This window comes from Ptychodera flava, chromosome 14 (genome assembly GCF_041260155.1).
Source record: "Ptychodera flava strain L36383 chromosome 14, AS_Pfla_20210202, whole genome shotgun sequence".
Lineage (NCBI taxonomy): Eukaryota > Metazoa > Hemichordata > Enteropneusta > Ptychoderidae > Ptychodera > Ptychodera flava.
The window spans coordinates 32,289,950-32,307,272 of record NC_091941.1 but is presented as its reverse complement, the minus strand read 5'-3'; the positions used below and the strand labels follow the sequence as shown (position 1 = coordinate 32,307,272).

At 37.1% G+C, this 17,323-nt stretch overlaps 2 protein-coding genes across 10 annotated transcripts in view; one reads left to right on the top strand and one right to left on the bottom strand.

Annotated features, from left to right (window-relative positions):
* LOC139150200 (neuronal PAS domain-containing protein 3-like) overlaps nt 1–17,323 on the bottom strand; it is a 138,357-nt gene that overhangs the window by 6,567 nt on the left and 114,467 nt on the right. For all 9 annotated transcript variants that reach the window (XM_070722412.1, XM_070722419.1, XM_070722416.1 and 6 more), the window contains 5 exons: nt 5,432–5,541; nt 4,629–4,822; nt 1,680–1,786; nt 1,373–1,517; nt 291–409 (listed from right to left, as the gene is read on the bottom strand). In XM_070722412.1, coding sequence (XP_070578513.1) covers nt 291–409; nt 1,373–1,517; nt 1,680–1,786; nt 4,629–4,822; nt 5,432–5,541 — 675 coding nt within the window. The remainder of the gene's footprint in view (nt 1–290; nt 410–1,372; nt 1,518–1,679; nt 1,787–4,628; nt 4,823–5,431; nt 5,542–17,323) is intronic.
* The window catches only part of LOC139150202 (egl nine homolog 1-like), a 227,996-nt gene that overhangs the window by 119,298 nt on the left and 91,375 nt on the right, over nt 1–17,323 (top strand).

Sequence of the window (17,323 nt, the reverse complement as noted above, 5' to 3'; positions counted from 1 at the left end):
AAGGAGAGTTGTGGTGATACTGGAGATCAACAACAATATCTGAGGACCAACACTATAATCGTAGAAGGATCACACTGTGTTTGATGTGATGTACGTGTATACTATGCATGGGACCTTCTGACTATGTAAAAGCAATGCAACTGAATGACAATGCAGTGTCCCAAGGCCAGATTTAACATTCATTGGTTTTCTGTAGGTTACTGGTCAAGGGATATCCAAACTTGGTATGATTTTGCTCTCCCCTATCTGACAGGTCTGTAGCATGGAGAAAGGCAGCACGGCTGTCATACCTGAGTCACTACTTGAATCAGCTTCACTTTCTGATGTATTGGATGACTCTGAGGTTTCATCGGTGGGTCTGTTTGGTAGCTGAGAGATATCCATCACACAGTTTTTGTATTCTACTTGACTGAAAAAGAAACAAGATGATTAAATGATGGTATTGACTTTGACCATAATTTGCTCGTGTCTTTACAAGTCTGGCCAAAATATGGAATGTATTCTGTTTTGCATCTTTTACATCCTCTGCATGTTGGTAGCTTTTCATGAAATGCAAACGTACAAACGTTTCTCACAGAAATTTACTTCTTTGGTGATGTCGTATCTGAAAACCATGCCATATATGACTTTTACTTTGTTTGTGGCATTCGTATTCCCACCATCGAGTTATACTGACAGGTGAAACAGTACCCAATTTCTGTTGATATACATGTATGCTGTTCTGTTTATCAACTGAGAAAGCCAATTGAACCTGTTTTCATTTTCCTGTACGTGTATTCAACAGCTTACCTATCTATGTTTCAAAATTTAGAGTGTTGGCAAAACAGAACATTTACTCACTGAGACCTGAACAGAAATTTACTAAGGCTATCTGAAAGAGCACAATCAGGTATACCGTAACTTGCAGCCTACAATGTATAGTTCTACTATAAAATTCATAATTACAACCCAAACTGCACATTGATGTAAACATATATTTTTGGAACCCACACTGGGCAATTTTATGTGTGCATGCAAGTCAAATATAAAAATGCACTATGCACTATATATGAAGACTTTACTACATGTGTTTGCCACTGATGTGAATGCAAAATGCACAAAGTGCCAATGGAATACTCTGACAAAATATCAAACACTCTGTATATTGTATGGAATAGAATGATAACACTATATTGCAATCACGTAAACAATTCAGTGATTTATAGGTTAGCTACAAAACAGACATGACACGTTGAAATATCAGGTGCTCAAGTTTTGAAATAAATGAACGAAAAAGGCATGGCAAACCTCCCTTATTTTGTGGAAACAAAACAATTGTAGATATTTCATGAAAGTTTAGGTGAGGTCCAGCCATCAAAATAGTAGTCCATACCTGAGAATGTAGTTGATACACACAACCAACCGTTCATTGGTATTCTTTGTAGAGGTGATGGTTGCACTAGTTTGGATCCAGATATAGCCACCACTTTTGGTCATCCATCTGAAATACTTGGTTACGACTTGACCCTTGTTCAACACTTGGAAATGGCACAAGAAGCAAGAGGATAAAAATGATGAAACGTTAATCCCTACAAGTTTTGTCATCAAGTTCCTGTCTTAATCATTATACACAATGTCAACAAAACTTAAATAATATTAGGAAGTTGGACACTACAGACTATATTTATTTGAATACTCACGGTCAAAATGACTCGTTCTCATTTCAGCAACATCCTCTGCATGTAGGAAATCATATACACTCTTTCCTAAAACATCACTAGGCGTCAAATCCATGTAGTGATTTATTCTGCAATCAAACAGCACGGAAATTTTGTTTGTAAAAACGTTAAATGTTGTTATATTTCATTTATGATGTAACTGGAAGGTTAATATGTCAGTTTATATGTGTTAAATTCCCATTTTATGTTCCTTGAACTGTAAGACTCCTTTCCACTGACTGAACAAGGCTGCCCTCTACAGTTCACGGCTCATAAATTTCAATAGTCTGGTTCCCTGACCCATTTCCCCGGTAGAGGGCGTGGGAAATATAGGGTCAGGTACCGGCTAATGTAAACATGGACGCTATTGGGTTAAAATAAAACAAGCTGTTATTGGATGAAAGTAACACTTGTAACGTTTTCTCATCTTTCTTGGGTTTCGCACTTTCAGGCTCACTTGACACCAACTTCTTGTTTGTACCACAAAGCCGTGGAGGTAGAAAGAAAGACTTTCTACCTCCATGATTTAGCCACTGTGACTTAGCACACCTCTTAATACTTTTAGAACGTCGACATGATGCCTGGCATTTTTCACGAAATTCGGACACCATTCTATCCATCGAAATCAATCGTCGCTCACAGTTCCAACAAAGTTTGCTTTCAATTAGCTGTGATATCGCAGCAGTAGTTGTGGCGTGTATCGAACGTGCTCGGGTCATAGGGGTCACGCCAAAGTCTGCGATGACCTCAATGACCCTAGCGCGTTCGATACACGCAACAAGTACTGCTGCGATATCACAGCCAGCCTTCAATCACCTCTATTTCCCCATACTTCTGGATTAATCCTTTCAGTTTATGTTTCCCGTCTCGTGTGCCAATGTTTTTGGTTCGGATACCAGTGTTCGAACATAATTCTGATCCAGTCGAATTTTGACCGGCGTTTTCATGGTAGCAGCCATATTTGTTGTAGCATGTTCTGTCAGGTGACTAACCTCAGCCATCTTGAACAAAATTCTGTTCAAGATGGCTACCCGGTACCTGACCCTATATTTCCCCACGCCCTCTACCGGGGAAATGGGTCAGGGAACCAGACTAAAATTTCAATGCTCTCCAGAATGAGGCTCTAGGGGGCTCATTCTCAGCTTCTCACATCTGACATCCTTTGTGAGCAACACGGAGCCCATGATTTTGTCTTCAGGTCTGACATTTCTAATTTGCTAGGTGACTGATTTATTGATATCCCGTCTAAACCAAAGCTGACAGTTTTATTATTTTTACGAGTATCAAATAATGGAGGAACAGGTCAGGAAGATGTGTCATTGACTATCATCTTTCCACCATCATCCATTTATTTAGCATCTGAGAAGGACTGTAATCAAGTCTTTATGAGTGTCTGCAAATGTCTCCCTATGGTTATTTTATATGCAGTGACACTTTCTAATAGCAACTTCTGTGTCTTGTCTCCAGCCAGTACTTTATTAGGCCTATATCCAGCTAAAAAAGTAACAAATTTCTGAAGATGGGTGATATCTGCGGGTAGATCATGGCATATCATTGGCTGATCTCATCTTTCCCACGTCCAACTGTTTTATAGTTACCCTTAAAATATAATGTCATAGGTATATCCTGACATTTATGCCCTGAGTAGTAAAATATTGTCCGCACCTTCACAGTAAAGCTGACTTTATTAGGGTCAGCTAGGTGAACTGTTGTTTTTGCCCCTGCTTGATCTCGGCATAGATCTTGACTTATAAAAAAATACCTTGACATGTAGGCATTACAGTTAAATCCACAGTGAGAGAAAGCAAGATATGAATCCCATATATTATCAGCTAACATACACGATATGTGAATGGTAGTTGGGAACAGTGAAAATTATGAATGACTTTGTCATATATTGTCTTTTTGTCTTACATCTCTTTTTCATGAGCACTCATGCATTTCACTATTGTCTGATTTTTCACATTTCAAAATTTTTCTTCTTCCAAGCAACAAAACTAACATCTGTCAAAAGATTAAATTTTTGGTCAAAACAAATTATGTGCACTATTTTCCTTCTTTTTTTGCTTTTTTTTAAATTCAATTTTCAGTTTTCACAATAAACAAGTTTAAATTTCGAGTGATGCATTCATAATGCAACTGCTTATGCAGAGGTGATGAACTAAACAGATGGTTTACATTGGTCTCATGTTTCACATTTAAAAATGTTGAAATGCCTTCCTGAAGTGTATGGCACGGTCGTTCACAAGATTATTGCCCTTATTTGTCTTACATTTACCTTTAAGATGCAAATTGTGGTAATGATTGTATTTTGTTATAAATATTGTTTTGTCACAATTTTATATTTGTCATGAGGAAGACAGCATCAGTGATTCAACTATGAAATGAAAATACTCAAAGGAAAGTCAAAATATTGTGATTTGTCAGTGAAGGTTTTACCAGGTTTGATCATTTGTCAAAGGTTTTTAAAGTACAGAAAAGTTGTGAAGTTTGTGCTCGAATGCAAGTCTGAAGTTTTTCTGTTGGGAATGTGGCCTGGTTGATTAGGAAATTGTTCTTTTCCTGTTCTTTGCAATTTGGTCAGTGTAAATTTTAGTGAGACACTAGGATTAATAATGTTATCTGAGTTTTGTTTATATATTGGGCCGATGGCCCGGAAATACAGAATAAAGACCACTTATTGATACATTAGGATCAGTGCCAAAAAAGAAGTTGACGGAGTCTGAAATGAAGGTAAGCACTAAGAATTTTGGACTCAATGGAGGGTACGTGTGCATGGTGGATGTATAAGAGGAGTATAGTTATTGTCAAGCTTGGGTTTGGGGACCAGATGAAATAGTAATCCTGAAATTAACATGTGCAGTTTACTACATTTGACAACTTGCATCGTACAAAGTCAGTTGTCAATGTTGGCTGAAGAGAAACACATACCTTGGTTCACAGAATGAAATTTTCATATCCAGATTGGCTTTGCTGACAAACATCTCACACTCCATGCGAATTTCATTGATGTTCGGGGATGGCAGTGAATGAGCTAGTGCGACGAACCCTATGATTGTGACTGGCTGGCGCTGTGTGTGGGTCAATATCATTCGAGGTCGAAGCCTACCAGATATTTGAACAACCTGGAAAAATGACAAACAAAACCTGTAAATATGCTCCGAAGCTGGATTTCCTGTAACCAAATTTTACTGGTTGTGTTCAGAACTGATGGTCCCATTTCAGCAATCTCGAAAAACAGCAATTATCCTATTCTACTTCAGTTGAAAACAATACTGCTGTACAGATATAGAAGTGTAAAAAGCTTTAAATGTACAGAACCATCCATCTGAAGTCCTCTTCTAAAGGATTTCTGAATATTTCTGATAGCAAGGGTGTTTTTGCACACGCCATAAACCAGCAGATATGACAAAATGAGTGAAAACTTTAAATTTAAAATCAATGAAAAGTATCAATGATACAGCCTACTGTATGACTTATTTGCTACATGTATCTTAAGAAATTGCAGTGTATCTGAATGTTCAAACTAGACTCACTTGATCATCGGATGCAACAAAAAGAGGTGAGATAATTTATTTTTTCCAAAAACTATTTCATTCAGATATGTATGTTTTTGAGGACCAAACTACCTGTATGTAATCGACATGTACATTGCCTTGTCATTACAAACTTACTGTACACGTAGACTTTACATGTATCTTTGCCGCATTATCTCGTGTTTTACATTTGCTTACCTTATAGCCCGAAGACTTGATATGTACTCCCCTCTTGGTGAGCGTTGATTTCATGCGCAAAAAGAAGCCCCGCTCATATCGGTGGTCGGCTGACATCGTCATTGTCATTCCTGTGTGTGAAAAGACAATCAAGTCAAAGCCCAATCAAATCCATTGACGAAAATTGAGTAAGTGATTTGGTTGTGTTGATCTAATTGGAACAAGTGTTGAGGGATTTTAGAAAGAAATCCACATGTGATTATCCAGGCCTCCCAGAGGTCATTTACTGTCTGGAGGAATTCTGATTCAATGAGAGTTTGTTAGTCACATTCAGATAATCCCAAAACAACTGATGCGTGTGGTAATGACAGTGAACATCATGTACATGCTAAAACTGACTCTAGTCTTGGAGGATGCGCGTCCCCCTTGTGTTTGAAGCAGTTAACGAAGTCTGATATCACTGTAGTGCCGATAAAGTGTGAAACACCGGATGCGCTCCGTCACGAGGCAGTCGCTGTCGCCATTTTATCTAAGCTGACATGTTTACATGCGTTGCGATATAACACGCAGCTCTTGAACGGTAACTGTGTGTGCAATCACTATGTGGTGTACTTTGGAAGTCTTTTAAACCTACTCGTTTTCCCCAGTAGTCAGAGAATTCATCGACCAGCTGTGGAAAACAATGTGATTATTCCATGGTTGATGGAACAAAGGGCGGAAAGGTTAAACTCTTTATGTCTGCAAGGCTTCTTAGCTTCTTGAGCTGGCGAGGCACAACTCACATAGGCAAGATACTAGCTGACACAGAAATCTTCAACAGATTACTGCCGATGATAGAATGTAATTTGAACTGATCGGTTGATGATAACAAACAACTTTTCTATTGAATTGTATTTCATGTTGATTTTGTGCAATGAATATACTGTTTGTCCAGAAATTAATCATTATTTTCTGTCACTGAGAGGTAAGACTGTATTTTGTCAGCTAGTCTCTCCCCCCTCTCTCTCTCTCTCTCTCTCTCTCTCTCTCTCTCTCTCTCTCTCTCATATTGCAAATGTTGTGTGAATATAAGTTTTATCATGATAAAATAAAGACAAAGTTCAATGTCCATACAAAGGGAAAAGTGAAATGCCAACAAGTGAAGCTATCATAATATGATGGATCTATTTTTTCAATTTAATCTAGTCAGACAGTCAAATAATCAGAAAGCATGTAGTTCACAGTGTTGTAAATAAATAAGTAAATAAATAATTAATGAAAAAATAAATTAAATAAAAACAATAAATAATAAATAACAAATGAAAAAGCAAATCAAATAAAACCAGTAAATAAATAAATAAATAAATAAATAACTAAATAGATAAATAAATAATGAAATAAGATCAAATTGTCATACTAGTCCTTTAAAAACCCAGTGGAATTCAAGATAATGGCATCCCTTTCTAGATTGTACCCAGGCCTGAATTTCCAAGACTTATCAACAACAGTCATATCCATACATACAGTTGTATACCACCAATTTGTGTGGGCAATTTCACAGGTTTCTGTATCTATACATAGAGAATCACCCTTTCCTCAATGCAGTTTGATGTTCATAGTCTTTGTAAAAACAGTCAGTGGTAAATTGTAGACAGACTGTTTACATTCAAAAGTAAACCTGCCTACCACCTAATCAGAGTGTACCTCTCTGTGAATACCGCTTTTCGTTGTCTTTTTATGTTTTCCCAATTCAAACAAGAAGTCTTTCAAATACATCCAATCTGTACAAATTTTACCTGGGTTTCACGAATGCTACGCCTCTTATGCAAACCTATATCTGTCACACAGCAGTATTGACGTCAAACTTTGCCTGGAAATGTGTGAGGGCACTATGTGGTTGAGGCCAAATTCTTTTAAAAAGCGCAGTCTGGTGTGGGAAAAGTTGCTGTATGTTTTTTGGTGATATTTATCTGCTGGGCAGGGCATGATGAGGGTGATTTGGAGAAAGTGACTCTGTTTGGTGGAACGAATTCTCAAGAGATGAATGGGTTTGAGACATTCCAAATGACAGATCCATTACAACGTTGAAATGGTACATTTGTCCAACGTTGTAAATGTCACAATCAATTGCACCTCTATTAATTTCTTGGATTCCATCTGAAGGTGAGCGGGGAGCGTTGATTAATTCATCTCTGCCTACCATGCAGAATTGCTTTCCTTAATTACCAATTTGATCAAACCAGTACACCTGCCTGTAATCCCTACCCATTCCGTTCCAATCTCATTATTCTGGATTTAGCACTCTCTGCAAACAACTCTTATACTCTTTTTCTAGTTACATTAAAGTAGCTGTGCATAGCAGTGGCCATGTCAGACAAGCGCTCCTACAGGGATGTTAATACTCTCTATAAATCACTAGACTACCTTGTAGCTTATACTAGCAATGTGCTGTAAATTGTCCTCATCCCTGAGGAGTAACAGAAGATATGAGGCAAGTTGGAAGTAAATCCCTAGTGCAGTTCTTCTGATCCACCCCTAGTTAGCCCAGATTAGTCCTATTTTAGATCCACCCTGAATAACATGTATGCCTGGCCCATTACAAAATGTTTACACTAAGTCGTGGCAGTTGCCCCAAGTTCTTGGCTGCTGGTTTTGTCAATCTTGTCACAAAGAATTGGAGAAGCTTTGTTGAAGGGTATGTTCATTTTTTAATTTTGTCATATACCCAAACGAGTTGCCCTGTTTTATATTTTCATTCACCCAGTCAAATATGATGGTACTAGTGTCGGCAGGATAGTCAGAAATTACGCAACTTTCTGGCCTATGGGATTTTCTATCAGATGAGGGATTTTAAATTTTAATCAGTTTTCAGAATCAACAATCATTAAGCTGACATACAGAAAAGCAAGCTTGTCAGATTGGAAGAGAAAATGGGACTGGAGAAATAGAAGCAAGTTGTGCTCCGACCACCTCCCCAGATAAATGGAAACATTAATATGGCAAGGTGAAAGAATTCCTTTTTTCATTAATTTCCCATGTGCATCGTTTGTTTCAAGTTTCTCTTTCTTGTTGTGACTTCATTAACTAGAATGCACTCACAGTGTAGACGACAAATGGCTGTGAAAAATGACGAGGGGTGTCATCAAAGTTCTCTGGCTGAACAAAGAAGAACCCTGACAGGACCTCTTTGAAAAATAGCACACCATCTTAAGTAATGCTTAGAAACAGGAAAGAGGCAGAGAAGGAGAGGCTGAGAGACAGGGAAATGAAGAGATAGATACATCCAAATGACAAAGACACATTTATTATACTGACAAAGTGATGTCAGCCATAGTACGATGGAGATGAAATTTCTACTGAGGCCATTTTCATGGGCTTTTGATGGAAATCATTAAAGTGTTAACTCCACATCGATCAGTAAACTTTGTCATCAGACTATTAGTGAATCTAGACTCGTTTCTAATTAGTAACCATGACACTTCAATAACTTGTCCCGTTGGCATGACAACCGGTGTTCGGGATTTACTCCCAAACAGTTTACACCTAATACTACAATCGTTTTAATTTCCTTAATTTTTCTTTCAATTATTTCCTGCTGGCTTTGTTGTCTTTGATCGTGTTTGATTGTCATTCAAAGTGTTTCCCTTACACTGATCAACTGATTCTAGTTCCCCTGGCAACTTGTCTTCCTCCTCTTTTCGGGGGGCACTTATTTAAGGTCAATGGGTTGAGATCGCCATGGAGAAACTAAACACGGGTGAAGATTGCCCTAAACTCAAACAACAGTAATTGCATACCAGCTTTTCCACAGTCCCTTGTGAGGGAGGAAATTTATGTTGATAATTGTCAGCAGAGTGTTGTTGATCTTCTGCTATTGAGAGAGATAATGAACAGAGGTACTTTGATTCCGTGTCTGAAGATGACTGCCATTTTCTGTCAGTTTGAGCTGCAAATTTCTGTGATAAGTAAAGCTCTCTTTTAAAAGGTTAATGGATATTGCCATTTTTCATGGTTTGTTAGTTTGTGCTGTCTCCGTGATCAGTCAGTGTTTTTTTCCTGAGCACACATTGCCTCCCAGAAGCTTTCAGCATCATTCCTGATGCTCCTGCCAACAGTAAAAAGGTATAATATATTGCACATGATGCTCTTCTTTGGTAATAAGTTTTCGTTACTTAACGCCAAATATATTGCTTTAGTATGGATCTTTGTATCATGTTTATAGCCCATCATGCCATCATCAAGTGTGAGAAATAGTAGCCATCCCAGCTGGGATCGCATCTATTATACACTGTTCTCTTTATATTGCGCCAGAAGGCTGCCAACCATGCATCTTTATACTTGAACCATGAAATTCTGAGTCAATGGAGAAGGATTTAGTCAAGCTCCGTGTTTGAATGTGTGTCGAGGTTTTTGACTGAAGTTATTCTCTGGAAAGAAGAGGAATTTAGACACACGCACACAGAGATGGAGCTCCTTGGAGAGCACTTTTTCAAAATAAATGTCCTCATTCGCATGTAGATTGTTGTACTATGGCTACGCCAATATTTGCCAAGAATGCTAATTAGCTCATTAACATGTGATTACTTTGAACCAATCAAAATGTGCTTTGCTGCATTATGTTAATGCTTCACAAGTCAGATACTGGGATGATGTATGGTATGTCTGACTGCCAGCTTGGATTGGCTGCCTCAGTATCGAGTATTCCGCCTGCTTAGAGCAGAAACATACCAAGCTGACAAAAGAATGGGTGACATTTTCCTGTTCATGCTCTGTGTTTTTCTGTGTTGTAGTGTACAGAACCTTCAGGCCTACAATGACTGGAATGGAGTATGTAATTAGGTAGACAAATTTGTAATGGTCTGAAAGATATTTATGTGTGACATTAGAAAGTAAGATGTCTGGCAGAGAAAATTCAGTTGCAGTCTATTCAATTTGACATTGTAGAATACCCAACTTTGTTGTGGTATTATTTTAGAAAATTTTATAAGTTACTGCTTGTCATTCCTGTAATAAGAGCACTGAGAATAAAAAACAGTTTTATTTTGCATTGAGTGCATTGGTATTGTAATCTGTAAGAAACAAACAAAGATGTTTTCTTTTATAAATTTAAATGTTTTGTAACAATGCCATCAAGCATTGCATAACTACAGTTCTCTCCTCAGTCTTGAAACTTGCCATAAAAATATTACTGTGCATGTTCTATTGGTTCATTTGTTTCAAAGATATGGTGCTTGTTACTTTTTATTCAACTTTTTATCAGCAGTACATTCATTTGTATCAATTTCTTTTCCTGTTGGTTACATTGTATCGAGTTCTTCTGTATCAAGTTGTGTTTCACAGGTTCATTTACTGTTTCAGTGTAGGTTATTCCCTACAAGCTATTATAAAGCATAATTTATAGCAATGGTTGTGCGGAATTTATCACTTGAATTGATGATTAAAGTTTCAGAGGATCAATCTTCATGTGTTACACCATTAAATCAACCTCTCCACCCACTCTGATAATACTGTACAATTCACAAAGGCTAGTATTCTTTCTTTTGTCCTCAAGTGTCTTTTTCCATTTTCTTATAAAAAAGAGTATTGTAAATTTGTGTATTTTTATTGGTAAATCTATTTCCATGTTTTTCACACTTTGTAGCAGGAAAAGACAAGCTAAAATGCAGACATATAAAATTTTGTTATGATTTGCAAAATATTTCAGCAAACAATGGAATTTTGAGACATTGCATAAACATGACTCTCCTTGTGAAAAAGATAATTACAAATAGAGGTACTCTCTGTGAAATATCCACTACCCCTGCTGGCCATCTAGAGTAAGTTATTGAGCATCAGATTTAAATACATTCAATACAGCATGAAAAAAATTGATACATTCATGTGTCCAAATTTTTTAGCCTATTTGTAACAAAAACTCCAAATATTTTCATTTATCTTGTTCACATTGGCAACCCAACTGAAATTTGGTCCGACGCAAAATAATTGTCCTTTGGGATTAAATTTGGTCCGTGTCCACACCTACCGGTACCAGAATTAGGGCCGACGTAACTTTACCTTCCTTTGTGACCTCTGACCTGTCAAAGTTCAAAATGGCGCATTTGAATATGGCATGCTGTTTCTACTATCATGATTTTCCTGTGTTTTACGCACAAGAAGGCAAATATGACTACCACTCACCCTTTTAATCATCGGAGAGATCTTCACCATTTATTGGATGAGCATATGGTATATATAAGACCGCGGTGGAGAAATAACCAGTGCGCGGCATTTTGACATGCCTCTCTAGTCTATTACGTGCACTGTGGAATCGAATGACATGGTCTCGTTTGCGGAACAAAGGTTGGTGGGAAGTTCAGCGTACATGGGATGATATTAAAATGTAAAGACTGGATTGAAAACTTTCGATAGGTGTAAACTTTAGTTTCAAACGTCGTTTGTTTTGCGCGAATAGTGTGACTAGTTCAACTTCGATCCATAGCGGAGGCCTGGTCAACTGGGACCAGGGCCGACGTAACGTGTCCACACTGGCGATTTGCGTCGGACCAAATTTGCGTCGGCCCTGAGTCGGCCCTGACCCCCCCTTCTAACCGGGACCAAACTGAGTCGGCCCAGGGCCGACTCAGCGTGTCCACATTGGTTTTTACGTCGGCCCCGGCCCTGGTCGGGACCTGGGCCGACGCAAAGTCGTCAGTCTGAACGTACTCATTATATCAGGATCTTTGCAAATACAAACTTGTATCACAAACGGACAAAGGGACTGAATCAAGTCAGATGAATTGTGGCTACTCTGTTACATTATGCACATTTTATGAAACGCCCTCCATCCAAACTTAGCCTTGATTTCATCAGTTTTGCATTGTCTGACACTAATTTGGCATTCACATACATATGCCAGCTTACAAATTATTCATACTTTGCGGAATTATTGATGTGGAATGGGTAGATGAATGACTGAATAGCTTTTTCAGGATAAAAACTTCAAAAGGGCTTTCTGGTATAACCCTGGCACATTATAAAAATCATTATCATTGACCCATACAATGCGGATCGTGGAAGGAGTGTTGTTCGGAAATTACACCAACTATTCTATAACCAAGTTATTTTGTAACAACCTGCTCCAGTAATTATGTTTCATTTATATTCATCAGAGGTGGATCAGATGCTGCTGCTAGACAAGAAAAGAAATTCAATTTCATTATAGAAATAAGTTTTTTGAGATTTCATATAGCCCTGCATTGCATTGTCAATAATTCATGTGTTATGTTACTGATGTTAGGGCTTCAACCCTGGAGGATATTCCATACTGCAATTTGATGTAATACATGTGTAGGTTTTGCAATTCTGTGTGAGGGGAAACCCTCATTGATTTAGATAAAAAGCTTCTGGATACTGGCTTTTCATGGCAACTGACATTTATAAAATGTGGTTCTGTTATAATCACAGTTTTCATGACAGTTTAGAATACATCAAAGACCACTTTTGACATTTTCTAAAATTATAGTGTTTCCTATTCTTAATTCTGCCGCCCAGAGTTTCCATCTACTGTCATTGCAACTCTACCGTTTAATAGGTTTTAACAATCGTACTTTCACTTTGATGCTATACTTAGAAGCTATATTGACTGTTTCCCATGAATGTACAGTATGCAATGTTAAGTGTCAGTGCCATTTTGTGTGATATGCCTCTGAACAGAGCAACATTTTTAGAGAACAAGGTCAGAGAACAATATCCATTTCAGTAATATTTGTCTGACATCATTGTCAGAAACATTTTTCACAAATCCTAAAGTTGTAAAATGGTGATGTGGTTTATTTGGAGGTGAGCAAAAGTTTCATCTTCACCATACAATATCATTCCAGACAGTCACAAAAATTAGAAACTCTGAAATCTCCCGATAACAACCCTGAACATCTGAAATCATGACACAATTCCTTTGTGTATTAAAATGTCTGCATTTCTGAGATTAATATCTTTTATAGTGTCACAGATTATTTCAACAAGGGAGAAAATTCTACAATTATCCAGTCTTTACAAATATTGAGGATTCCTTGCCAAATGATTGTGAAATAATACAGAGTTCTGATTACATGGAAAAGAGAAATTAGAATGTTTTCCCTGTAGTAAAGCTAGTGTATACTTTTTGTGTCAATTCTTTGGCAGTACTGGTACATCAAAGTGGGAGAAATTTCAAGTGTTTGTGATAAGTATGTACAGATACTAGAGTCAATGAACACACTGTCTTGTGTACACAATACTTGGCTAGTGTCACTCACAAGTCTTTCTGACACTTAGCCTGTGTCACTACCCACTGATCCTGAGACAGTCACAAGGAGGTTTACTCTGAGAGGAACAGGTGAGAATAAGTTTGCTAGACTAAGAATCAACAATCTGTATTTGTAGGAGACAAAAAAAAGGTTGAGCACCTTGTTAAAATGCAAGCCTGTGTCACCTAGTTGGTTGGAAAGTGTGTTATACTTTTGTCATGGAGGAGAGATGAAGCAGAGTGACAGTGACAAATGGGTTGGGATACGGGAGACAGTGAAAATAAATGGATCTTTTGGGAGGAGCCAGGCTTACCTAGCTTAGTCGTACTCATTCCCTGTCATTTTCTGTGCTTGCCTGATCACATGTATAAAACTCTGATTTTACGACTGGGGTTTGTTACTAATTTAAGACCTCCATCACACAACCTTACAATTTTATGAAGGACAAAATAGGAAGTGACACCTTAATCTGTCTGTAGCTGCCTACACTTTTACAGTTTCTGATCTCCGTATGCTTCTGCACCTTTCCAGATGGACAGAGGAGTGAAAAGTCATATAATTCACAGTTTTATACAAAAATATGCATGATACCTTTGATTGTGGCGTTTTTCACAAGGTCAATGTTTTCAACGCATCTTACCAGTTTTCGGGGATAATCAAGTTCGGTTTGAAGTAATTTGAGATCATAACCAAGTACAAAGTCATGAAGATATAGTGTAGATACTCAAAGTTGCATTATTTGATGCAAAATTTTTTGAGAAACTTAAATTTTCAAGAACAAAGGCAATAAAAAGAAGCAACACACTGACAATAGACGGCATAAGAACATTAACACCTTTTCAGTGACATTTTTGTATGTGAATGATTGACTTTGCAGAAATCAGATACAAGAAGTCTGCTGAAATTCTGTTGCATATTAGAAAAGGCTTGGTCCTGATTATTGAGTATTTGTAGCATACAAACTGACAATTGTTTCTAATATATAAACTTCTGGCTTCCAATATTGCCAGGTTATTTATAAATGCATAATCAAATTTATTACATGTTTTGTAAACAATTAAAATTGGCAATAAAGTATGTAAGTAAATATCTTGAAACAGCTGAAAGTTTCATATGAACAAGGTTGGTTTAAAATGTGTTCACTTTCTCTCTGGTGAAATACTGTGACATTCAGCTAGCTAAAATGGGGGTACAATGCTGTTAGTATCGCTGGAAGATATGTTAACAATGATAAAGAGACTCTAGACTTTTTTTGGTATTATGGTACAGTCCCTCAGTGAAGTCAGTAAAATGGAAACAAGGTCTATATGAAGTAATTTAAACAGCATGCTGTCAGGGATATAGCTGGATTTAACAGGTGAAGTACTGGATTTTAAACTAATACATACAGCTGCCTGACGTGTACTTTTGTAAAGTTTTTTTGAATGAGGACAAAACCAAAAATTAGAATAAAAGTAACCACTTTCGTAAAATGACAGAGAAGCATTGTGGAAAAAAGTTACTCACATTTTTTTCATGTTTGGTGGTTTGTTAAATGTTTCATTGAAATATTTGCTGGGTGGAGTTTTTTAAGGGAACAGAAAAGACTTTGGTTTTACCCTGTTAGGAGACTATAAGAGACACAGCTGAGTTGTTCATAATTTGCGTTGATGTTTGTTGTGTGATAAGTGCACTGAATGACAAGGCAACAGCACTTCCATTGATGTGGGTCAGTGCGTTACAAAGCATCATATTAGGCTTTTTATTTGTCAAGCGCCATGGTAAAATCAAATGGGAACCTCTAAACTTGTAAAGCCACCTTCCATTACCCCTTCATAATGATTATAATGCTGACAGGCATAGCTATGAAAAAAAAAATGATTTCTAGCTAAACCATGTCATTGCAATGTGGAACAGCCAATTAGCCTGAACAGTACGAGATTCAGTGTTAAAAACAGTCATTCTTATCGGGGAGAAGATTTTCAGAGTAGTCAACAATATAGTTCATCGAAATTGTTGAAGCTCAAAACACTCTACACTTCCAGTATCTTTGTGGCTAAATTACAACATACTAGGTGTTTTCTCAATTCCTAATTAGTGCCCTGGGTTTCAAAGTCTACCATGATGATATCCAACTTTAAAAATAATTAAGATTAAACTCAGAAAGACTGGACAGTGGTGAGGTCAGTGAAAAATGGCTTGCTTAGCAGTGTGAAAAAAAGTTAAGAAACCGAAGATACATTCGATATTGGATGTAAAAAGTGACAGAGTGACAAAGACTGAATTTGGATTAATGTAAAAGTGCCTTCCTTTTAACCTGAGAAGTAATTAAACCTTTAAATAATAAATGGTACAAGATGACTTGTCGTACTTTAAACTCAGCTCTTCACTTCACTCATGTCAAAGCACATTTACACCATGGTTTCAAGTAAATTTGTATATTTCAGAGGAAATGTACCTGATTTAAGCAAACTGAGTTCACACCTTGTGAACCAAATTTTTGGAATATTGCGTTCCGTAGAACCATGCAATTCTTCAAACAAGAAAGAAAGGGTAAAATTCACTAATTTTTTTACAGAATATGTGAATGAAGGCCTTTCCTAATTTGCTGTGTATATAGGCACAACTGCAATGTAATGTCAACCATAGATAAGGTGAGATTCAACATATTCCTCACAAAAAATTCTAAAAAAAAGCCTTGAAATTGCCGAAAGCGATGTAATTGCCCTAGATGATGTTTGTGCAGTAAGGCCTTCACTGGGTGATATCATATCAACACCTCAGGAAAACTGCTGAACACTTTATGGTCTTCATTAATTTCACAGCAAAATAACATTTGACATGTTTTGCCCCGTAATTATGGTATCTTTGAGAAAAGACAGATAAAAAGAGCGCAGAAGGAAGAAATATTATTACAATTATTCTCTAAAATTTTAATGCAAATGTTGTTATTAAAATTGAAATTTCCTAGGTATGCTGACTGAGGTTATGATAATATGTTTACACTAACCTGAAAATGTCAAAATAACCTGAAATTTTGAAGGATGATGAGTGTCTAATGAATATATTTGAGAATGATTTCTAAGAAAGTGAAAGTTTTCATGAATTGAAAATGAATACAAAGTAATATAAAGCATTCTTTGTATGATTTACAGTATTACTAAGACAGTCGTTTTTTCCTGTCTTTATAGACCAGTTGATTTGTCAATCCTTACATTGCACCAAAATCACAAACTGACTGCTATTTGAAGAGAATAGGTCTGCCTTCCTTTCTTTGAATACAAATGAACAAATGCATCAAATTTCAGTATTTTCAGACTTGACTTTTACTCATTTGTGCCTCATGTTCACTGTTTTCATAATTGTCATCACAGTCAGTTGACGGAGTGTCATTAAACCAGAGATTACTACAAACAGAGAAAAGTCACTGGACACATGCAGTCCTATTGTATCACACATACATATATACTGCCAGCAAATCACCATCCACTTCTGGTAAACTATTGTGTATGTTGGCCTGGCTGTCACTGTTCAGGAAAGGTTCTGATCTCGATAAAAGTTTATTGCCGGATTTGAGTGATTTTGAGAAATTGTTCTGGCCGACAGGTATACAAAATGACAGTTTTACTGGTTAAAGTGTTTAACCAGATCAAATAATAGCAAGTATAAAATTATAACCTCTGTACCCATG